Here is a 25,223-nt window from a genome sequence, read left to right as displayed (position 1 = left end):
TGATAAAGAAGAAATTTATATCCAATTCTTTGCCAATCAAATTTTCACATAGTCACACTATGGTTGCACACAGCAGCAGCGGTGGCACAGACAGTGCAGCCACACATGCACAACATGCACGTCACACACACAGTGCACAGAAAGCCACAGCCACACTCACACACACAGACACACACACACACACCATGCAGCTGCGCACACAACGCAGACACTACAGCCACACACACACATCGTTGTTGGTATGGAAGTTCTTTAGCGTGAGAGTAGAAAACACAAAGCCTGCAATTTGCAATACCTTAAAGTCCAAAAAAAAAAATCCTATTTAATTTTTATAAAGAAAATCAGAATCGCCAAAAATCGCAAAATTGCAATTGAAGCATCATTAATATTAATATAAAATCGAAGCTGTGTCATTTTTGTTTAATTTAGACCTTTTTTATTTGTATGTCAGCTCTCTGACCATATCAGAGCACTAGAGCCCATCTTGGAACTTAACTCAGACTCTTTAACCTTAATGACTCGGGCTCGGACTTGGACTCGGACTCAGGTAATGGGGACTTGACTCGGACTCGGACTCGAACACTAGAGACTTGAGACTCGACTTGGACTCAAGACGTAGTGACTCGACTACAACACTAGCAGGAAATAGTATGCCGTTCATGAAGTATGGTGTCTGTCATCTGCCAGACATCTGTGATAGTATGTCTGTCATCACACTGTGGTTTATTTGCTATTATGATCATCTTTTCCTAACCTTAACCAAATAGTTTTATTTAAAGATCTCCTCCAAACAAGTTGTAGGATATATAAAGAATACTCAGCAGGGAACAATAATGTGTGTCTAATTTTCCACAATAAAAGTCCAATTTACCTCATTAAAATACTTAAAATAACATCTCCTCCTTCTCCCTCGTTGAAAAATCTATGAAGATGCAACTATTTCAAAAGTTTAACTGTTGTGTCCTGTGAAAGCAAATTGAGTAGTAGGTTATGATTTTATTTATTTCAATCTTTTGTATATATGTTACAAATGTTTTTAAACTAATGGGTCAATGTTTGTTATCAACTGAATGTGATGTAACATCATTGTCATTTTGGGGATACATGTTGGTGAAGAAATCCTACTCCTAGCCTAGGAGTCCTAGGAGTGCTTGCTGACCTCTTGGGTTAGCTAGAGATATCTTTGTCTTAAGCCTACTGTTTTAGAGACTGTGTGGAGGTACCTAGACAAGCTAAAGTTGAAGGATTGCCATGTTTGAAGTTATTGATTGACCATGAGGTTTGTTAGATTGTGTGACCATACTTGTTTGTAAGAAGGTGTAACGGTTTGTGGAAGTGTCCATTTAGGGACCAGACTGTTTTTAGCTTTGCTTCTGGAGAGGTATAAAGCTGTCTAGTTTGAGTTCACAATCTTTAGAGAAAGGGCTGACTTTAGGGAAAGGGCCAGCTGAACAACATGCTTTCTCTCCAAAAATACAAGATGATTGTATTTTTGTTTGCGTTTGGACATTTGTATAATTGTTACTGATGATGTGATGGATTGTACAATGTCTACAACTGCTTCAACAAGTAACAATGTTTAATGCTTTCTTTATGTCTCCGTGTGCCTCTTTCTCAAGAAAATTTCCACAACAGTCCTACTTCACTGAAAATCAATTCTCTGTGTATGTGCACTGGAGGCATCACATATCCACATCACAATTGTGTAAGTTGGACCACATTAGCTTACAAAATAGTTGTGATGTCACAAATCATGCACATAGGCCCACCCCTCAAACTCAGATTTTCAACGCATAGAAACTTTCCCTCTTTAGTAAATGAATGTGAAAACAGCCTTCTAGTGTCAAACTCAGCACAGTGAAGGCCAAACATCAAACTGAAGCAACAGGAAGCAAAACATATTTTTGAGTAGTAATAAAAATACATATTTATATGCCTTTGATTGAAATCTCCACCATTAAACATAATCTTGGGTTTGCAGAATTATTCAACATCAAGGTTTTGTTTGGAAAGATGTCTCTGAACGTCTTTTGGTTTGATTTTGAGTTTGATAGGGTTAGTATAGATGAAACAGTGAGCTAAATTGTGATGGAAATGGACAATATATAACCCCATTAATTACAAAAAAAGCATCAAATGTATTTTATGGACTCTGGAAACCAGGCTGCTTGCCAATAAATATGGTAGTAATGACAACAATGGTCTAAAAATGTCACTTCTTCTTCCCACAAATGAAAATCTGAGAAATCCTCCTAATGTTTCTTGATACATGATACAAGATAAAAATTAAATCTAATTTATAGTGATTTTTTTTGTGTCCTGAATAGCTTAACCATAACTATCAGTGGAAATGACACATTTATGCCTATTAGTTCTCTTGGTTATAAATAAAGACTATTTCTTCAACTTGCTTAATGTTGTTTTCACTATCAACAATCAGAGACTTGTAGAAGAAAACACAACAAGCCCATGCTGACCAATCACAGTTCTTGTGGTCCCAAAGTGGTTTCTCAGTAATCTCTGTGGTTCATAAATGTATTGTACAGTCACACTTTTGATGAGATGGACTTTAGCTACAGTGTAGCCACAGAGCCTACACACATAGCTGCTGCAGAACCATAAATGAATCTTATGACTTCAATATTTTAATCTTAATTGTATTTTAATCAGGCTGACTGATATGCTTGATGTGATGGTTGAAAACTTAGCAGCACAGCTGAAATGTTAAAAGCTAAATTTACAAATTGATCAGACCCTCAGAAACATATCATCCATAAATTAAAGAAGCATAAATAAAGCCCAGTCTCCTTAAGAAGTATGTTCATATCAGACCATTCTGCAGTACTTCATTTCCATCAAACCCTTTTGTCCAGTGCTAATGCAGGAAGTAGTGTGCAGTTCATGTGGTTTGATGGAGCTTCTATCTCGTTATGGTACCAATATTGTGTTTTACCTTACCCATACTGTTGCCATGCACAAATATTGTAGAAATAATTTTAAACTGTTGACAATGAACATAAAAATTGAGTTTAAAGGCTGTTGGTTGAGTAATATGGAACGATCTACCGAGGAAAACAAGAGAAATATTGTTTAGATTGTTTAGACACAATATACAGTAAAGACAACAATATATTTGTTGTGTACAGTAAGTGTTCCACTGTAAGGAACCCACCATGAAAACCAAACGTGAGAAAGCTGCTGGTGTTGTTTCATGTGTTTAAGTTGGAAAGTACTGGGTGACATATTTCCACGGGGGTAGTGCAGTGAAACGCCAACATAACGAACAGCCAATCAGATTGCTCTGAAATTGTTCCCTCCCACTTAATGTGATCATATTAAAGTGAATTATCTTATTATACTGTCTAAACTGACTACTGTCTCAACTGGTAAAACAAGAAAATGCTGATCGTATTTTCTATACTACTCATGCTCGGAATTGGGCGTAAGTATATGTAGACGTGAGATTTACTCCAGATGTATTTCAAATAAATTGTCATTTCTTTGCATTAGTATATATGACATATATGAATGTATCTCTGCTGTTAATCTCTGCTTTGTTTGAATTTTTTTCAGGATGCACCGACGATCACATCTTTGCGACAAAGACTGTTGGTGTTGGACAAAATGTGACTCTGACATGTATGCGCCAGAAATCTTGGCAATCAACAAGTTTATTTTGGATCAGGCTTGTTTCAGGAACCTTTCCTGAAATTTTAGGTGGAACTTTTGCCTTTGATTATGAGGTTGTTGATACGGTGACTCATCACATTACAACAAAACAAGAGCCTGGAACATTTGTTCTGCATATTAACAAAACACAGTTAAGCGATACTGCAGTCTACTACTGTATAAAAGTGAAAAAAAGCCACATGACATTTTTGAGTGGAATATTTCTAAGAATCAAAGGTAAATACAGCAAAAACAGCAACGAAAATGTGACATGTCTTGAGACTTATAGAGTTATGTGGATATAAAATATCATTTATAACAGAAATTTTACATTTAAATTAGTATGTTTACATAATCAACATGTAAGTCAGACTTAAATCTTTGTTTTAAGCATGATGCAGATTTTTGTCTTTTGTTTATATATAAATAATTGTAACTTTGACACCCCCACTCTATAATGCATCCTAATCAAAATGAGTAAAACATATTTATTATTTGTGTTTTCATTTCCCAGGACCAGAACCTGATATCACTGCCATCACTCAAGACTTTCCATCTGATCCAGTCCGTCCAGGAGACTCTGTGACTCCCCAGTGTTCAATGCTCTCTGACTATGAGAATAAAAGGTGTTCAGAAGAACACAGAGTGTACTGGTTCAGAGCTGGATCAGATGAATCTCATCCCAGTTTTATTTACGCTCATGGAAACAGTGGTGATGAATGTGAAAAGAGTCCTGAGACTCGTTCTCCACAGAAATGTGTCTACAGCTTCTCTAAGAACGACAGCTCCTCTGATGCTGGGACTTACTACTGTGCTGTGGCCACATGTGGGGAGATATTATTTGGAAATGGAACAAAACTGGACATTGAAGGTAAATTAATTTCCATATAATGGTGAAATTATCCTATCGTGTCTTATTTGGAATCAATCACAATCCATTTAGATCAAAAAACATTTGTTCTTCTTATCATCTTATGAAATACCATAAATTAGTTATTGCTATTTCGTAACCTTAAATTATTTATTTTATTTCTTTTTTTTTCATAAAACTTCAGTTGTCAGCAGTTGTGATTTAGAGAAGGCCAACACAATTATCTACGTGCTTTGTGCTGCTTTGGCTACAAGTCTGGTTGTAACAACCTTCCTCATATATGGCATGAAGAGAAAATCTTGTGATTGTTGTAATGGTAAGAGAAATTACTCAGACATGAATCTATCTATCTATCCATCAATCTAACAGTTTTTAGTAACAGCTCTAACATCTTTAGATTTACATCACTGCTGTGTATAAGTCATATTATTATTTTATAATACAGCTGCTGTTGCTCTGCAAACAAATGCTGAAACAGCCAGTGGTGGTCAGCGAAGTCAGCAGGTAAGGAATTTAAAAATAATATGTAACTTTAAAAGCATGTTTTATCTGTTTGCACGTCCTTACGTTGACTTACCATCTCACAATATTTTGGGATTTATTTCCACAGAGATATCAGGACTCATTGGTTTATTCTGCACCAACCTTTACCAAGAAGAAAGCTGGCAAAGCAGGGAGAAGGAATGCAAAAGCAGCAGAAGAAAACTGTGTCTACACTACTGTCAGGGTTTAGGGGTTAGATTAATTCACACAAAAGATTTGTTAATTGATTCTAATATAAAGTTTTTCTCTGTCACATTATCTGTGAAAATAGTGTTTAAGCTGCTCTAGCACATGCCTTTCACCTCTGAACTCTGTAACATAATGATTTTTTTATTTTGGATGAAAGATGTTTTGTGTGTCATTCTGTTTGTATCATTGTTTAATATCTTTGAATCTTATTACTTCAGAAAAGAAAATGAATCATCATGCTGCAAAAATAACAACATTTAATAGTTAAACATTTGGAATAGTCTTTAGCATATCATATCTTTTAAATGTTGTTCACTGTCTCAAGCTTGTGATGACACCCAAACTGGCTTTTTAAAAGATTCATCTTGAAAGAGTTGGTTTGAAATGAATTAGCCATGAGGAGAGTTGCCTATTTGCCTCTTTTATCTGATCTGTATTTTTAAGCCTTGGAAATCTCATATGACCCTCATCTATTATCAGTGCAATGCAATAAAATTGATGTTTGTGTAAATGTTTTACTTTAGTTTTAAATAAACAAATATGCATCATGAAATTTATATTTTGAGAAGAAAAGCAGATGAGATTATTTGTTTATCTCAATGACTAAATCTTCCTCAACTTTTGAGAGCAGTCTGTCTAGAAATCTGCTGGGTGCAACACTTCTCAGAAAACACATTCTGACTGATGCTAAACTTCCTCTTATCGCTGTCTGTGCACATTATACTGTAACTCTAAAACAAGCTAAGCTACAGACCTCTGCAGAGAGTTGGGGAGCAGTGTAAAGGTCCTGCTCTGCCTATAGAGAGGGGTGTTGCTGGGTGTGATAATCTGATCTAACAACAGAGTAAACACACTGTGTGTTCTCTCTCCTCATTTTATTCCCTCTTTTCACTTTCATTGTGGAGAAATCCAGCGCTGCATAATTCACTGTCTTCGCTTCACCATCCTGCAAGAAATATAATATTTGTGTGTAATTAAATAACTTATAGATCATGACTGTAACATAATTAACTGAACAATAAAGTTACTTTCTTAGGTGGCTTATTTAATCAATCATTAGCCTAAACATGAAAGTTGTTACTGATTATGCATTCCTCTGTCATGAAAGCAGCAGATGTGTTATATTATTGAACACGACTGCATTGAAAATGTGAGCAGTATGCAGATGGAAACAATATCAACAAGTACTGACTTATTAAAATCATTTGATGCACTTGTTCATTCATTTTATTATGTCTTGCACTTTATAATGTTCCTATAATATTTCTATAGTGACATATCAGATTATTTACATTGTCTTAGAGAGCTTAACAAAATATTAAAAATATTTTTATGATATTTCTCAGTGATCTAAGTTGTATTTATAACTCTTGAATTTATCCATGTTTATCTCATAGGAACAAACATTATGTTACTTAACAGTGAATTTATTTTATTTTACTTTGTGCCTTCCTCAATCTGACAAAGGAAAGGGATAAAGCTGGCAACATATTCCTTACACTCCCACATCAAGATCACTACACCTAGCCAGTGAAAGCAGGACAACACACCACCACATATTTACCAGAAGCATAATTACCAGGTTGTTTGATTGATCCGCGGTTGATGTTTCAAGATTATGAGAAGCTCCTGTTGCTCCTGTTAATAAAAGCAAAACTTTGAGTGTGTTTGTGTCTCATTAAAAGACAGAAATGAACAAAACAAGACCTTGATCACATTGATAACAGTGTGGCTCATTGACATGTTTTTAATAGTTTTTGGATAACTATGGAGGTCTATGGCACAGAGGAATAGGATTCAGATACACAGACAATACTTGTAAGTGGGATTAATTCATTGTTGGTTAGGTCTCTGCGCATGTAATTTGTTGACAACAAGACAAATATATAAAATGGCCAGCCATGTCCTTTCAACTCAGATTCAAGGTGATCACAGAGAAACTCTCCCACTTCAACAGATTAATGTGAAACCAGTGTTTGAGTGTCAAACTCTAAACATACATCATTCTGCACAGTGAAGGTCCAACATCCAAATGAAGTAAGAAAAAGGAAAACATGTTTTTGAGTGGAGGGGACTTTAACTGAAACAAAAAAGTAAAATATAGTGAACCTACCATTGCAATGGTTACAAACTCTCCTCCCATTAACGTAGAAAATAAGGACAGCAATCACAGTCACACAGCAGGCCAACAGCGCTCCAAGTAGAATGACAACTGGATCAAACTTTGATCCTGGAATCAGATAAAATTCCAAAGAGACATTAAACATTATTTATTAATGGACTGTCAGGAATAATCATTTGCGATTAGAAACTGAGTGATATTAATTACATTTTGTCAACAATCTAAATAACTGTTGAATTACTGTTGGAATGACTGTTCTTTTTACTTTTACTTTCTATGTGCATGTTTACTAGAGTATTTATACTATTTAGTCAAAAGTATCATCTTCTTTTACTTGAGTTTTGGGTAAAAGACTTGACCAATGATAATATACACAGTTCAGTTTGATTTACAATAAAAAATGCAATTTGAAATTAATAAAGCATATAGCTTTCTACAAAAAACAATGTATGCATGAAGTATATATTATGGATGAATTAATCCTTTTTCAGTATTTCTGAATAACAAACTTACACAATCGGATAATTATTAAATTTCGTTTAATATTTGCATCACGTTTTTATTAACACTAAGACACTGGGCCCTATTTTTGAGGAGATGCAAAGACCAGCGTAAGCCAGAGTCCTGCACCAGGTGGGCTACCCACAGGTGCTGAACGGGTAACCTGCAAAAAAGTTGTGTGACGAGTACAAAATATAATTATATAAATTCATGTGAACAGGTAAAAATGAACTAAATGCGGGCGGGTAGCAGGTGAAAACAAAAATAAGATAAGTCCGAAATGAAAATGATTTGCTGTATTTTGAACATCAAAATCAGTTGATATTATCAAGTCTAATCAGCTGCCAGGTTTTTTTTTATTGTGAAGTGAGGTGGAGCATTTCAGTGGATTACAGTGAAACTTCAGAGTATGCTGCAGGCTGTTATAAGGCATACCAGTGAGCAGTCATTATAACATTAGTATATGCAATCATTGTTAAGTGTATGTGCGTGTGTGTGAGAAAGAGAGAGAGAGAGAGAAAGCACCGCAGTATGTGTGACTGCGTATCTGTGTGCTCACTGGCATGTGTAGATGTCAGTGAATGTGCAGTACTGCCCTTCTTGCAGAGGCACAGATTATTATTATGCAGCAAATAAAAATAAAGTACTTTAAAGCGAGTGACTGTGTAGCCCATGTGTTTAATCACGGGTCGAGCTGCGTCACAGGTCTTATATTTACGGGTCCAAGCGGGTCCAGACTTGAAGTGGAGATAATTGCAGGTAACGGGTTGGTTATGGTTCTGAGCTTTGCAGGTGTGGGTTTGCAAAATTGGACCTGTGCAGGACTCTGGTGTAAGCAGCACTTCGAATGTTTGATATTTTCCTGACCTTTGACCTTTGACCTTTGAACTCACTTTGCCCGTCTGTGTGGCATAGCACAATAGTGCACAGGTTGGAGGAGAGTCGCAAACAGGTGTGAGGTTCATTTAAATGAAGGAGTGCAAAGCGGGTTGTTCTGTTATAGTTGGAATTTGATTAGAATTATGGCTGAAAAAGTGTCGGTCTGATGCATTCATATGAACACCTTCATCACCTTTTCTATCATTATTATAGTAGCCTAACTAACTGATATAAAAACCCTACACCATCTGTCTTTGGCTGCAGATTTGTGGTGATGAGTGTTCATGGTGTGGCACAGACATTTCCTGAAGAAAAGTTTTCCCTTTGTTCATCTCTCATTATCATGCTTAACTGTGATTGGCACAGCTGTTTCAGAGCTGAGAGCATGAATGTGACTGGCTGAGAAAGTATTTAATAATCACCACACCAACTGATCATTATTCACCTTCACTCAGCCTTTTTGCACTTGGTGCTGCTGCACATTCATGAACCAAAACAGCACGTGTGCATGAGGACGCCCACACAGTCGGTGCACCCAAGACCTACCACACTGCACTTGTTGTTGCACTTGTGTGGTTAAAGTAGGGCTCTAAGACACCCTCGTAAAAATCCCCTCTAGACATATTTCAAGAAATATAAAAAATACCTCATTGAAATCATTGAAATAACATCTACTCCTTCTCCACAAACTAAAGGATTAGTTAGCATTTGTTGAAGTAGGGTTGTATAAGGTACATATCTATAGTCAGTGTATTACCTGCAGTAGATGGTTTTTATTGAGCCCCCCAGTTTGGAGAAGCAGGCAAAAGTACCGGCATGGAAGCCAAGCAATGTACTACTGTGAACAGGGCCAGCAGCAACACATATTTTAGCGAATTAAAAATAGGATCAGCTAAAAGAATCAATATCAATATTATTGTACACTATATTTAGAATATTTTCACCGCTTGAAATGACATCTACTCCCTCTCCCTTATAATCTCTATAATCCACTCATAATCTATGAATATGCGAATATTATTCATTTAAAAAGCTCAACTGCTGGACAGAAGATGTTCTCAGTGTATTTGCACTAAAGATTTCCAGTTTTCACATCACACTTGTGTAAGATACAAACTGGACCAGAATTGGCTTCCAAACTAGTTGTGAAGTCGCAACAAGTCTGCACATACATTATTCTGCACGCTAACGTTCAAACATCCAACTGAAGTAGCAGGAAGAAGAACATATTTTTGAGTGGAGGGGGAATTTAACCTTTAGAGAAAGCAACAAACTATTAATACATTTTTAAAAAGCCAAAACCTAATATATTTTAACCAGGCTGAATATATTTATGCAAAATCTATTTATGATTTAAAAACAACTGTAAATACATACTTGTATCCACTTTAGTTCCTTCACCAAACAGGATTTCTCCACATGTGACCACAGCACAGTAGTAAGTCCCAGTATGAGAGGAGTTCTGTATAGTTTTGGACAGACTGTAGACACAGCTCCTTTTCACACGTGCATTGCTCCTGTTCCTGTGAGTGTAAATGATGCCTGGATGAAATCCTCCTGATCCAGCTCTGAACCAGTACACACTGCGTACACCTGGACACTGATCTGTGTTTTCTGTTGTGTTCTTGGAGAGCAGTGAACATTGGAGAGTCAGTGCGTCCCCCAGCTGGACAGATGCTGTCTCCGGACTTTGTTTCACATAGACTGATTTCTGCTGATTGTTGTCTGTGTGATTCAGTAAAACAACATTAAAAAACACAACAAAAGGAATTCACAATCTAAATTATTTGAATGTCGTAAAAAGTTAAAAGATCATTGAAATAAGGCACAAATTATTTTTACCGTTCACAGCCAAGAATGTGCCATTGACGAATGTCTGTGAATATGACGTTCCTTTCTGACAGAAATATGTTGCTTCATCCTCTTTGCTTACATTTCTGATGATGAGAGAATACTGAGCATCCCCTTTTGAGACTGTGAAACGTGACTTAAATTGTTCAGTGACTGTTATTTTGCCGACGAGTCCAGAAGCGACTGTTTGGCCCATATGTCCAAGAGGCTGCTTATACCAGTGAATGAAGTTGTCATTCTCAGAGACTGGACAGTGAAAAGTAACATTGTCACCAAGTTCAACCAAAGTCAAAGAGATCAGCTGAGGAACCTCTGCAGTCTGAATCAGAGCTGAAGAAAAACAAAAAAGATTCACTAGACAACGGCATGAAAACAATGAAAAATGTAAATTTTTACAAGGCCTTGTCTCATATGTATTATTATCACAGACTGCTCAGACTAAATGGTTTTTCACATGTAATGAGAATTGTACTTACACACTGCAGTAAGAAGAATCAAAGCAGCCAGTCGTCGGATCATTGTGGTACAGCTCTCTTGTCTTCCACAAGTGATGTCTTCTCACCCAGATGGAAGGTTTGGTCACAAGGTGATCACGGTTTACAAAATGGAAATCATAGTGATTGGCTGAGATGCAAAACTGAACTTCCCCTTAGACAAACCAGTGATCTATTTTCCATTGATAAGAGATGTACATGCATGTAATTGTTGTTTGTATTGTTTTCAAAGCATTCTCTTTATTCTGACCACTTGAACGATAATTAAGTTCATTTTCTTTGTATCTGTAATTCCTGTTTTTGTGTTTAGCTTAGATTAGCACAAACACAGATGCCTTTGTCCATCGACTGTGTGAGTGAATTTAAAGATGGCGCTATGGAGCAATGTTTTTACCATTATCTTTGGATATCGCCACCTACCAACATACGCACACGGCACAGGTACGAAGATGAGCTGTGTAAATTTCTTTTAAACAGAGTTATATTTTCATTGTTTCTTATCAGAATACATCTCATGCTTCCTTGAGACACAGTGTAAGTCTTTGCTCACAAAACATTTGAAAGAACATTTAATTAATACTTTGAAACTGCATTGTTTATAGCCATGTTTGTTACCCATCAGTGATCTTCTTACTGTAGCAATGCTGTGTTTCTAGCCACATTACCTCCACAGAGTGTAGAATAGTGTGAAACTGTTGGCACAAATTTGTAGGGGTGCCTGTAATGAAGCTAGAAATAACAAACACGATACTGATACTATAAAATGAAAACTATTCACACACACACACACACACACACACACACACACACACACACACACACACACACACACACACAGCTGTTTTCAGTTATTTTGGCTAATTAGGCACCTGCACAGGTTCACCCTGGCAAGGTTAAAACTATACTGGAGTGTACATGAGGTCACTGGATTAACTGAAATAATTACAATGATAAAAATGTAATAGATGCAATAAAGCTAACAATAGAGTCACGTAGATGTCAAGCAAACAGCCTGCAGACACCGACACAGATCTGAGAATCAGGCAGAATAAGTGAAATCACCTGCGTGGGTGTACCATGGGTGTGCAGGGCTTTTAATGGGAAGTTAGTTTAGCTATTTCTTGAACCAAACAACTGGGCCTGATGGCTGCATGCTACAAAATCATCATCCTCACAGTGAAGACAAAACCCAATGATGTTTTCGAGTGTTGTAGTTGGAGTTGTAGGAGGTATTTTTTGTCTTTCTGTGTAGGCTGTCTGTTTTGCTTTCAGTGTTTGCATTAAGTTAGACTGATCTCATGCTCAACCTGCAGTTTGTGTTGTTTTGTTTGTGTAATCTACACAAGAGTAGATGAATAGCCCAATGAGAACATCACTAATTTAATTCCAAACCTGTATTTGGTAGAATTTGGATGTTTGGATGGTTTAAGAAGAGGAAATGAGACATTTGAAATAACAATAACTACAGCGTAAGTGGTAGCCTGCGGGTTTGAGGGGCAGTTGCAGGGGAAAGCCAGAGGAAACGTGGCCAAAACCACACAGAAAGTCAAGAGATGTGGAGAACTCACAGGTAAGTTGATGTTTCTTTGTTAGAGAAAATGTTTACTAAAAATATGCAGTATAAAAATGTAAGGAGAAAGCTACTCAAATGAATAAACACCTCCATCTTTCTTGTCTCACAGCACTTTGTAAATACATTCTGTCTTGAGAACAGGCAAGCAAAGCCACGTGCAACAGCTACACAGAACGACAAAAGCTGTGGTGGGCCATTTCTCCGCCCTTTGACCAACAACTGAGGCTGTTTACTCAGAACAGACCTGACTGTGAACTTCAACAGGATATACTGTAAGTAGTGAGGTTAAAGCAGGAGAGACAAGCTGCAAGAGGTTTCAGCAGTCTCATTTTTATTGAACAAATTGAAATTATTGTTTGAAATACTCATTTTAAGTACAAATAATGTCTATAAATTGTGTTTTTAAAGGTGCAACCATAGACACATGAACAAACTTTAACAAGGTGGACAAATAATAATCAGACAAACTTAACTTTCAGATCATAGTTCAAACAGCAAGTACCAATGAAAACAACACCTTACGCTGAAAGCCCAACCACAATAACACCTAACTTTGCATGCATCATTTGTTGGCCAGTGTTGACTGTGAATGTGTGTTTATCTGTGTCTGTTTGTGTGTCAGTTGCCAGCAGTACTGTGCACGAAAAGAAAAAGCAGAAAGTACAAAGCAGGACACAACGTACATGAAAGTATTTACTGCAGTTGTTACTGTTCCTGTATCCACCTTTCTGGACACAGCTTTGTGTTAGGGAACCGCTGGTTTATATGTACTGTATGGTCGTTTTGATGTGTTGTTCAACACTTGTAGTAGTCAGACTGTCAGACTTAACCACAAACAGAAATCAATCTTCAGACAAGTTTTGCTGCAGTTTTGACCCTTTACATTATCAATCTATCTAGTTTAATTCTCTATACACCTACACTTACATACAAGTAGGTGAAGGAAGTAACATGTCAGAAAGCTCCACTTTTGTTTTGATACCAGAGCCTGTGGTGTTGCACTTGACTGCATTATAGTGTCAGCTGGTTCTGTCTTGTTATCGTGAATGTGTCCACCACTGTTCATGGGGTGGCAAGGTGGCATTTTTACTGTTTTACTGCACGTGAAAAGCTTCCTTTTACTACAAAAAACACCCTTTTGGGATAGTCTCTCGGTGATTAACATGCTGCCTAACAACAACAAGGTCTTGGGTTCAAATCTCAGCTGGGTTATTTTATTTGTGATTTTCTCCCCTTTTCACACAAGTCCCCTTCCTCAGATCAAAACATGCAGGTTAGTTGAGTCAGAAACTCTACACTACCTGCAGCTGAATTAGTTTCTGTAATAGCACTGTGACAGAGTTGTGCTCTGCTCTCCTTTCACCAGCCCCCTGACTAGAGTCATCAGCTCTTCCTGCTGATGTGACTGACAGGCACAGTGGGCGGGTCATCACTGATGATGTGGAACATCTGGATTGGCTGCCTCCCACAATATTTAAGACGTCCCTTCTGTCTTTGTGTATCAGTGTGGCAAATGGCTGGATGCTTTTTTTAAATTGTACACAATTTCCTATTTAACTGAGTGCTACAGACATTATTGCAGGATTTTACACCAGACCAGGGGACATACGCCTCTTTATTTACAATATATACAGTATGTTGTGTGATATCTATATTTAAAGACTAGTGGCATCAGTACCCCCTTTAAAATGAAAATTTAGCTCGCGAGAAGTTTATTGTAAATGTTATCTTCTGTTGGTTTATTCATCTCCCTTTCACTGAAAGACTGCAGTGATGTACAGAAAGACCAAATTATACATGTTTTGATCCAATCCAATCCAAATCCAATCTAACCCCATCCCTGGAAGAGTTGGTGCCATGTTTTGGCAAAAAAGTATTAGAACAGGAAAATATTTTATGTTTAGTGCTAATAAAAAGCCATATTGCTGTTTTTTATTTGAATCTTGCCATTCTAAAATGCACATACTGCACATGGCAATAAGTAGTACGTATTATGCAAACTTTTCTGCAGTAGGTACTGACATTAACATCCAGTGCTGTTGTTCAGTTCCAGTGCAGGAAGCAGTGTTGTAGTACTCGAGTCCAGGACTCAGACTCCAGTCCGACTCGAGTCTTGATTTTCAGCACTGATTGCTGTGGATATTTTGAGCGATGGTCTGCACCTCAGTGGAGAAAAATGGACACAAGCCTTTGATGTCTTAAAGCTGAAAAGGTTTATTGAAGTACTTGATCAAGGAGAACTGAAATAGTGAACATCAAAGTCATCTGCAACTCGGATTCTGTCTCTTTCCATTCTGTCCTCTGAAGGTATGAGTCTTAGTCTTTAACCTTGACAGATCAGCCTACAATATGAAAAATTAGTCTAATTGGTTCACTAGTTTCTAAACAAGGAACTACATTTTACTCATGTCAGTTTAGGTCACGTTGCATGGAATTTCAGGCCACTGACAGGAGATTTGTTTTGAATGCCTGACTGCGTCAATAGAATCTACACATCCACCTATCTGTGTATCTCTAGGAAAGCCTCCTCCGACCTTGGTGACCATGGCAATGCTGATTTAGCCTCTATCAGAGAGGTTTCTGCTTTCCCCAAAACATCACAGACAGCTGGAGTCTCAAGGAGAGGAGAATATGTCCCCTTCCTGCTTAAGAATTACAGTGTGACGTCAAGGCCCAGGCTTGACCCAGTGTAACTCAATTTGTAATCCCTAAAGATGGAGCCACACACATACAGAACATGCACGTCACGCACACAATTCAAAGACACCACAGCCACACACACACATCGTCGTTGGTATGGAAGTTACTTATTTAATTCTTATAAAGACAATCAGAATTGCCAAAAATCCAAGGAAATTGCAATCGGTGCATCAATATTAATATTAAATCAGAGCTGTGTCATTTTTGTTTACTGTAGACCTTTTTTATTTGTATATCAGCTCTTTGACTATGCCAGAGTGGAGCACTGGAGCCCATCTTGGAACTCATCTCAGACTCAACTGTAATGACTCTGACTCTTCTTTGGTGACTTGGACTCGGACTCGACATTATTGCAAGACTAGGGACTCGAGTCTCGACTACAACACTGGCAGGAAGTAGTGTGCCATTTGGTGTGGTGTCTGTCATCTGCCAGACATCTGTCATAGTATGTCTGTCATCACACTGTGGTTTATTTGCTATTATGATCATCTTTCCCGAACCTTAAACAAGTAGTTTTATTTAAAGATCCCCTCCAGACATGTTGTAAGATATATAGAGAATACTCTGCTTGGAACAATAATCTGTGTCTAATTTTTTTTCCACAATAAAAGTCCAATTACTTCATTAAAATGCTTAAAATAACATCTCCTCCTTCTCCCTCATTGCAAAATCTATGAAGATGCATCTATTGTTCATTTCGAAAGTTTAACTGCTGTGTCCTACTTCACAGAAAGTCAATTCTCTGTGTATGTGTACTGGAGGCATCACGTTTCCACATCACAACTGTATAAATTGGACAACATTAGCTTACAATCTAGTTGTGATACCACAAATCATGCACATAGGCCCACCCCCATTAATCACAAAAAAAGCATCAAATGTATTTTGGAAACCAGGCTACTGGCCAATAAATATAGTAGTAATGACAACAATGGTCTAAAAATGTCACTTCTTCTTCCCACAAATGAAAATCTGAGAAATCCTCCTAAAGTTTCTTGATATATGATACAAGATAAAATTAAATCTAATTTATGGTGATTTTTTTTTGTGTCCTGAATAGCTTAACCAGAACTACCAGTGGAAATTACACATTTATGCCTATTAGTTCTCTTGGTTATAAATAAAGACTATTTCTTCAACTTGCTTAATGTTGTTTTCACTATCAACAATCAGAGACTTGTAGAAGAAAACACAACAAGCCCATGCTGACCAATCACAGTTCTTGTGGTCCCAAAGTGGTTTCTCAGTAATCTCTGTGGTTCATAAATGTGTTGTACAGTCACACTTTTGATGAGGTGGACTTTAGCTACAGTGTAGCCACAGAGCCTACACACATAGCTGCTGCAGAGCCATAATGCAGAACCATAAATGAATCTTATGACTTCAATATTTTAATCTTATCATTGTATTTTAATCAAGCTGACTAATATGCTTGATGTGATAGTTGATAGTTGAAAACTTATTACTTTTAACATTTCAGCTGTGCTGCTGTTTCGTTGCTGGGATGTTAAATATAATAAGCTAGGTTTACAAATTGATCAGATCCTCAGAAACATATCATCCATAAATTAAAGAAGCATAAATAAAGCCCAGTCTCCTTAAGAAGTACGTTTATATCAGACCATTCTGCAGTACCTCATTTCCATCAAACCCTTTTGTCCAGTGCTAATGCAGAAGCAGTGTGCAGTTCATGTGGTATGATGGAGCTTCTATCTCGTTATGGTACCAATATTGTGTTTTACCTTACCCATACTGTTGCCATGCACAAATATTGTAGAAATAATTTTAAACTGTTGACAATGAACATAAAAATTGAGTTTAAAGGCTGTTGGTTTAGTAATATGGAACAATCTACCGAGGAAAACAAGAGAAATATTGTTTAGGCACAATATACAGTAAACACAACAATATATTTGTTGTGTTTACAGTAAGTGTTCCACTGTAAGGAACCCACCATGAAAACCAAACGTGAGAAAGCTGCTGGTGTTGTTTCATGTGTTTAAGTTGGAAAGTTTTGGGTGACATATTTCCACGGGGGTAGTGCAGTGAAACGCCAACATAACGAACAGCCAATCAGATTGCTCTGAAATTGTTCCCTCCCACTTAATGTGATCATATTAAAGTGAATTATCTTATTATACTGTCTAAACTGACTACTGTCTCAACTGATAAAACAAGAAAATGCTGATCGTATTTTCTATACTACTCATGCTCGGAATTGGGCGTAAGTATATGTAGACGTCAGATTTACTCCAGATGTATTTCAAATAAATTGTCATTTTCTTGCATTAGTACATATGACATATATGAATGTATCTCTGCTGTTAATCCCTGCTTTGTTTGAATTTTTTTCCAGGATGCACCAACGATCACATCTTTGCGTCAAAGACTGTTGGTGTTGGACAAAATGTGACTCTGACATGTACCCGCCAGAAATCTTGGCTATTAACAAATATATTTTGGATCAGGCTTGTTTCAGGAACCTTTCCTGAAATTTTGGGTGGAACACCTGCCTTTGATTATGATGTTGTTAATGAGGTGACTCATCACATTACAACAAAACAAGAGCCTGGAACATTTGTTCTGCATATTAATAAAACACAGTTAAGCGATACTGCAGTCTACTACTGTATAAAAGTTAAACAAAGCCACATGACATTTTTGAGTGGAACATTTCTAAGAATCAAAGGTAAATACAGCAAAAACAGCAACAAAAATGTGACATGTCATAAGAATTGTAGAGTTATGTGGATATAAAATGTCATTTATAACAGAAATTTTACATTTAAGTTAGTACGTTTACATAATTAACATGTAAGTCAGACATAAATCTTTGTTTTAAGCATGATGCAGATTTTTGTCTTTTGTTTAAACATAAATAATTGTAACTTCAACACCCTCACCCTATTATGCTTCCTAATCAAAATGAGTAAAACATATTTATTTTTGTGTTTTCAATACCACAGGATCAGAATCTGATATCATTGCCATCACTCAAGACTTTCCATCTGATCCAGTCCGTCCAGGAGACTCTGTGACTCTCCAGTGTTCAGTGCTCTCTGACTCTGAGAATAAAAGGTGTCCAGAAGAACACAGAGTGTACTGGTTCAGAGCTGGATCAGATGAATCTCATCCTAGTTTTATTTACGCTCATGGAAACAGTGGTGATGAATGTGAAAAGAGTTCTGAGACTCGCTCTCCACAGGAATGTGTCTACAGCTTCTCTAAGAACGTCAGCTCCTCTGATGCTGGGACTTACTACTGTGCTGTGGCCACATGTGGGGAGATATTATTTGGAAATGGAACAAAACTGGACATTGAAGGTAAATTCATTTCCATATAATGGTGAAATTATCCTATCATGTGTTTTATTTGGAATCAATCACAATCCATTTAGATCAAAAAACATTTGTTCTTCTTCATATTATCTTATCAAATACCGTATATTAGTTATTGCTGTTTTGTAACCTTAAATTATTTTTTTTAATTTGTTTTTTTTTTTCCATAATGCTTTAGTTGTCGGCAGGTGTGATTTACAGAGGGCCAACACAATTATCTACCTGCTGTGTGCTGCTTTGGCTATAAGTCTGGCTGTAACAGCCTTCTTCATATATGGCATGAAGAGAAAATCTTGTGATTGTTGTAATGGTAAGAGAAATTACTCATTACGCAACATTGATCTATCAAGCAGAATTTAGTAACAGCTATAACACCCTTAGATCCACATCAGTGCTGTGTATAAGTCATATTTTTATTATTATTATTTTATAATACAGCTGCTGTTGCTCTGCAAACAAATACTGAAACAGCCAGTGGTGGTCAGCAACGTCAGCAGGTAAGAAATTTAAAGATAATGTGTAACTTTAAAAGCATGTTTTATCTGTTTGCACGTCCTTACGTTGACTTACCATCTCACAATATTTTGGGATTTATTTCCTCAGAGATATCAGGACTCATTGGTTTATTCTGCAGTAACCTTTACCAAGAAGAAAGCTGGCAAAGCAGGGAGAAGGAATGCAAAAGCAGCAGAAGAAAATTATGTCTACACTGCTGTCAGGGCTTAGTGGTCAGATTAATTCACACATCAGATTGTTTCTTATATTAAGTTTTTCGTTGTCACATTTTCTGTGAAAATAGTGATTAAGCTGTTCCATGCCTTTCACCTCTGAACTCTGTAAAATAATGATTTTTTATATCTTGGATAAAATTACATTACATTCCATGTTTTATTTTAGTTTTAAAAAAACAAATATGCATGATGAATTTTGAAAGCTGTTGAGATTAATTGTTTTTCTCAAGAACTGAATCTTTCTCAACTTTTGAGAGCAGTCTGTCTGGAAATCTGCTGGGTGCAACACTTTTCAGAAAACACACATTCTGACTGATGTTCAACTTCCTCCTATCGCTGTCTGTGCACATTATACTGCAACTCTAAAACGAGCTAAGCTACGGACCTCTGCAGAGAGTTGGGGAGCAGTGTAAAGGTCCTGCTCTGCCTATAGAGAGGGGTGTTGCTGGGTGTGGTAATCTAATCTAACATCAGAGTAAACACACTGTGTGTTTTCTCTCCTCATTTTATTCTCTCTTTTCACTTTCATTGTGGAGAAATCCAGCGCTGCATAATTCACTGTCTTTGCTTCACCATCCTGCAAGAAATATAATATTTACGTGTTATTAAATAATTCAGAGATTACAACTGTAACATCATTAACTAAACAATAAAGTTACTTTCTTAGGTGGCTTATTTAATCAGTGTCATTAGCCTAAATGTGTTATTGATTATTCATTCCTCTGTCATGACAGCAGTAGATGTGTTATATTATTGAACAGGACTGCAGGTGGAAACAATATCAACAAGTACTGACTCATTAAAATCATTTGGTTCACTTGTTCATTTACTTTATTATTTCTTGCTCTTTATAATGTTTCTATAATATTTCTATAGTGACATACAGGATTATTTACATTGTCTTAGAGAGCTTAACACACGTATTTAAAAATATTTCTATATTTCTCAGTGACCTATTTTTTATTTGTACCTCTGGTTTATCATGTAGTAAAAACATTATGTTGCTAAACAGTGAATTTATTTTATTTTACTTTGTACCTTCTGGATCTGACAAAGGAAAAAAGGGAAAAAGGGAGAAAGTTTAAACACTTTCATCTAGATCACTACACCTAGCTAGTGCAAACAGGGCAACACACCAACATATATTTACCAGAAGCATAATTACCAGATAATTTGATTGATCCACGGTTGATTTTTCAAGATTATGAGAAGCTCCTGTTGCTCCTCTTAATAAAAGCAAAACTTTCAGTGTATTCACAGTGGGAATATGTTTCCTGATGTCATATCAGTGTGCTTGTGTCTCATTAAAACAGAAATGAAAAAAACAAGACTTTGATCACATTGATAACGTTGTGGTTTTACAGTTACACACTTGTGATGTGCCCAGCTTCAGTCCCTTGTGGCCCCTGAGCACTGAGCAGTCACTGGTGAAGAGCTTTGCTCATTGGAAACTAGATCATAACATCATGTAACATGTGAATTTAAATGTTCATTACACATATATAAAAGGATTCAATCATCATTCACGTGATGAACATTCATCAGAAGATGGAAGTTACAAGCTAGCTTTGGAAATTAATGTAATTTGACAAAAATATAAATACGCTATAGTGACCTCATAAAATGGTCCACTATTTAAAAGTTTACAATGTTGTAACACTATAAAAAAAATATTCACAACGATTTATTTTATTTTGACACTTTTTAATTGTAATAGTGACAAACAATGAAAAATCAACATCTAACCACTCACTGAAGACGCTGTTATTAGTGTTTGGAGCCATTTCTGAACAAACTACCATGTCCAAACTTCATAAGGAATAAACATGTCGTCCAGTGCAACAGTGTGACTCACTGACATGTTTTTAATAGTTTTCGGATACGATGGAGGTCTACGGCACAGAGGAATAGGATAAGGATTCACAGACAATACTTGTAAATGGGATTAATTCATTGTTGGTTTGGTCTCTGCACATGTGATTTGTTGACAATAAGACAAATATATAAAATGGCCAGCCATGTCCTTTCAACTCAGATTTAAGGTGAGCACAGAGAAACACTCCAACTTCAGCAGATTAATGTGAAACCAACATTTGAGTGTCAAACTCTGCACATACATCATTCTGCACAGTGAAGGTCTAACATCCAAATGAAGTAAGAAAAAGCAAAAGACGTTTTTGAATGGAGGGGACTTTAACTGAAACAAAAAAGTAAAATATGGTGAACCTACCGTTGCAATGGTCACAAACTCTCCTCCCATTAATGTAGAAAATAAGGAAGGCAATCACAGTCACACAGCAGGCCAACAGTGCTCCAAGTACAAGGACAACTGGATCCAACTCTGATCCTGGAACCAAAAAATTCCACAGAGACATTAAACATTATTTATTAATGGACTGTCAGGAGTAATTATTTGCTATTAGAAATTGAGTGACATTGATTGCATTTTGTCAACAATCTAAATAACTGTTGAATTACTGTTGGAATAACTGTTAGGTATTTCACTCTTTTGACTTTTACTTTCAATGTGCATGTTTACTAGAATATTTATAGTATTTAGTCAAAAGTATCCTCTTCTTTTGTTTGAGTTTTGGGCAAAAGACTTGACAAATGCTAATAAACACAGTTTGATTTATAAGTGAAATTTGCAATTGATACAAGCAAAAACAATGCATGCATGAAGTATTTACTATGGATGAATTAATCCCTTTTCAATGTGTATGAATGACAAACTTAGACAATGAGATAATTATTAGATTTTGTTGACTTTTGGCATCATATTTTTATTAACACTAAGACACTGCGCCCTATTTTTGTGGAGATGCAAAGACCAATGTAAACAGCGCTCCGACTGTTATTTCTGACTGTTCGGTATTTTCCTGACCTTGAAACTGGTTTTGCCCGTCTGTGTGCCACAGCACATGGTGCTGAGATGGAAGGAGAGGTGCAAACAGGTGTAAGGTTCATTCAAATGAAGGAGCGCAAAGCGAGTTGTTTTATGTTGGTTTGAATTTGATTAGAATTATGGCTGAAATAATGTCAGTTCAATTCAGTCATATAAACAACTTCACCAAATTGAATTTTTTATTTTTTTTATTTTAACGTTATTATAGTAGCCTTACTAACTGATATAAAAAACCCTACACCCTCTGTCTTTGGCTGCAGATTTGTGGTGATGTGTGTTCATGGTTTGGTGCAGATATTTCCTGAAGAAAAGCTTTCCCTTTGTTCAGCTGTCATTATCATGTCATTGACTGGCACAACTGTTTCAGTGCTGAGACCAGGAATGTGATTGGCCAAGAGAGTATTTAATAATAACCACACCCATTGATTTGTATTCATCTCTTCACCCAGCCTATTTGCACTTGGCGATGCTGCACATTCATGAACCAAAACAGCACATGTGCATGAAGACGCCCACACAGTCAGTGTACCCAAGACCTACCATGCTGCATTTGTTGTTACACTTGTGCAGTTAAAGTAGGGCCCTAAGACACTTTCTTAAAAATTTTAAGAAATATGAAAAATACCTCATTAAAGTCCTTGAAATGACATCTACTCCTTCTCCCTTTTAATCTCTATAATCCACTCATAATCTATGAATATGCGAATATTATTCATTTAAAAAGTTCAACTGCTGGACACAAGATCTTCTCAGAGTATTTGTACTCAGGTTTCAAATTTCCACATCACACTTGTGTAGGATACAAACTGGACCAGAATTGGCTTCCAAACTGGTTGCATAGTCACAAGAAGTCTGCACATACATCATTCTGCACGCTAATGTTCAAACATCCAACTGAAGTAGCAGGAAGAAGAACATATTTTTGAGTGGAGGGGGAATTTAAACTTTGGAGAAAGCAACAAACTAATCCAAAAGATGTCCGAAACCAAAAAAATCCTAACAAGCAGTGTGAATATTTCATTACTAACTCCATTACTAACTATTCTATCAATATTTAGTGCAATGGTGTTCCTTACCTCTAACAGGTAATGGTTCAATTAGGACCATTACCTGTGTACATGTACACAGCACACGAGTGACATGTCACCACACTGTGCTTTGTGCAAATGAATTTTGCACATTTCACACAGGTCATGCTTGTCTTGACATCGTCAGCTGTATTTCACCATTTTTTGACATGAATGTCTTGCTTGGAGGAATAGGAATAGCAATTCCCTCATCTGGTTCAAAATCAGAATCATTAGAATCAGAATTTAGCTCAAGATGGTCTTCATCTTCAGACACATCCCCCTCCATTTCACTGTCATGATCAATGATGACTTCCAGAGCCTCCTGGACTGTCGTCCTTTTGTTTCTGCTGCTCATTTTGTAAAAGTTTGCCTGACAGAGTGTAATGTTGGTAGGACTCCCATGCAGAGAATCTTTTATATGTTTTGCCCCTCCCCTGTTGAGTGTCCACTGAATGTGGGTGGAGTTTTCCCGCGAGAACATAAATGGTTCTCGTCAAATATCATAACACCTGCACCTGTGTGTGTGTGTGTGCGTGTGCTCTGTGTGTGCACTGAGTGTGTGTGTGTGCTCTGTGTGTGTGTGTGTGTGAGTGATTGGGATGAAATATGTCTCACAGTTGCAAAGAAAAAAATAGTCTGACATTTCTGACACCCTTTTACCTCCAGTTTGACTGCTGGGTCAAATTGACCCGAACAGTATCTATGTGATATAAACATGCAGGGGGTGGTTGCAGATATGTGAGATGAACCATTTTCATATTATATGTTGATTACACTAATTAAGGCAAGCAGAAGAAGTTTCATACTGAAAAAATACTTTTAACTATTTTTCCTAGATTTTCAAACTTTAAAACGGGTCAATTTGACCCGGAACATAACAGGAGGGTTAAAAGGCCAAAATCTAATTTATTTTAACCAGGCTAAATATATTTATGCAAAGTCCATTTATGATTTGAATACAAGTGTAAATACATACTTGTGTCCACTTTAGTTCCTTCACCAAACAGGATTTCTCCACATGTGACCACAGCACAGTAGTAAGTCCCAGTATCAGAGGAGTCCTGCATAGTTTTGGACAGACTGTAAACACAGCTCTTTTCCACACGTTCATCACTCCTCTTTCTGTGAGTGTAAATGATGCCTGGATGAAATCCTCCTGATCCAGCTCTAAACCAGTACACGATGTGTTCACCTGGACACCGATCTGTGTTTTTTGTTGTGTTCTTGGAGAGCAGTGAACATTGGAGAGTCAGTGCATCTCCCAGTTTGATTGATGCTTGCAGCTTGATTGATGATCTGTAATTCCTGTTTTTATGTTTAGCTTAGATTAGCATAAACACAGATGCCTTTGTCTAACAACTGTGTGTGTATTTAAAGATGGAGCTATGAAGCAATGTTTTTACCATTATGTTTGGATATCGCCACCTACCAACATACGCACACGGCACAGGCACAAAGATGACCTGTGTAGATTTCTTTTAAACAAAGAGTTATATTTTCATCGTTTCTTACCAGAACACATTGTGTGCTTCCTTGAGACATACTGTAACTCTTTCCATATAAAACATTTGAAAAAAAAAATTACCTCATACTTTGAAACCTGCATTGTTTTTAGCCATGTTTGTTAGCTAGCAATGATCTTCCTCCTGTAGCAATGCTGTGTTTCTAGCCACATTACCACCACAGAGTGTAGAATAACATGAAACTGTCAGCACAAATGTGTAGGGGTGCCTGTAATGGAGCTAGAAATAACAAACACGATACTGTAACATGAAAACAATTCACAC

At 36.9% G+C, this 25,223-nt stretch overlaps 1 protein-coding gene and 1 long non-coding RNA gene across 3 annotated transcripts; one reads left to right on the top strand and one right to left on the bottom strand.

The window, feature by feature from the left end:
• Positions 1 to 3,396: 3,396 nt before the first annotated feature.
• On the top strand, positions 3,397 to 19,424 carry LOC122990551 (signal-regulatory protein beta-2-like). Of its 2 annotated transcripts, XM_044363925.1 has the most exons (6): positions 3,397 to 3,442; positions 3,574 to 3,906; positions 4,184 to 4,540; positions 4,725 to 4,856; positions 4,986 to 5,044; positions 5,151 to 5,985. In XM_044363925.1, exons 1-6 carry the CDS (start codon positions 3,400 to 3,402, stop codon positions 5,271 to 5,273), a joined length of 1,047 nt encoding a protein of 348 aa, XP_044219860.1. In that variant the 5' UTR covers positions 3,397 to 3,399; the 3' UTR covers positions 5,274 to 5,985. The 2 variants fall into 2 exon arrangements, 1 of the variants encoding a protein (XP_044219860.1); XR_006405403.1 differs by lacking the exons at positions 3,397 to 3,442; positions 3,574 to 3,906; positions 4,184 to 4,540; ... (1 more) ...; positions 4,986 to 5,044; positions 5,151 to 5,985 and adding exons at positions 19,183 to 19,227; positions 19,334 to 19,424.
• A 295-nt stretch (positions 19,425 to 19,719) lies between these two features.
• LOC122990556 lies at positions 19,720 to 21,926 on the bottom strand. Its single transcript, XR_006405405.1, has 3 exons — positions 21,692 to 21,926; positions 20,627 to 20,685; positions 19,720 to 20,038 (listed from the first exon to the last, which is right to left on the bottom strand). It is a non-coding gene; the product is annotated as an uncharacterized LOC122990556 (long non-coding RNA).
• Positions 21,927 to 25,223: the final 3,297 nt, after the last annotated feature.

Source organism: Thunnus albacares, chromosome 10 (genome assembly GCF_914725855.1).
Source record: "Thunnus albacares chromosome 10, fThuAlb1.1, whole genome shotgun sequence".
Taxonomy (NCBI): domain Eukaryota; kingdom Metazoa; phylum Chordata; class Actinopteri; order Scombriformes; family Scombridae; genus Thunnus; species Thunnus albacares.
This window is presented reverse-complemented; position numbering and strand designations above follow the sequence as displayed.

What these genes read in the sequence shown, in the direction of transcription:
- LOC122990551 (XM_044363925.1), top strand. Translation starts at nt 3,400, where the DNA reads ATGCTGATCGTATTTTCTATACTACTCATGCTCGGAATTGGGC. An exon ending in ATCTTGTGATTGTTGTAATG is followed by an intron (nt 4,857 to 4,985) that starts GTAAGAGAAATT and finishes TTTATAATACAG; the next exon opens with CTGCTGTTGCTCTGCAAACA. An exon ending in GTGGTCAGCGAAGTCAGCAG is followed by an intron (nt 5,045 to 5,150) that starts GTAAGGAATTTA and finishes TTATTTCCACAG; the next exon opens with AGATATCAGGACTCATTGGT.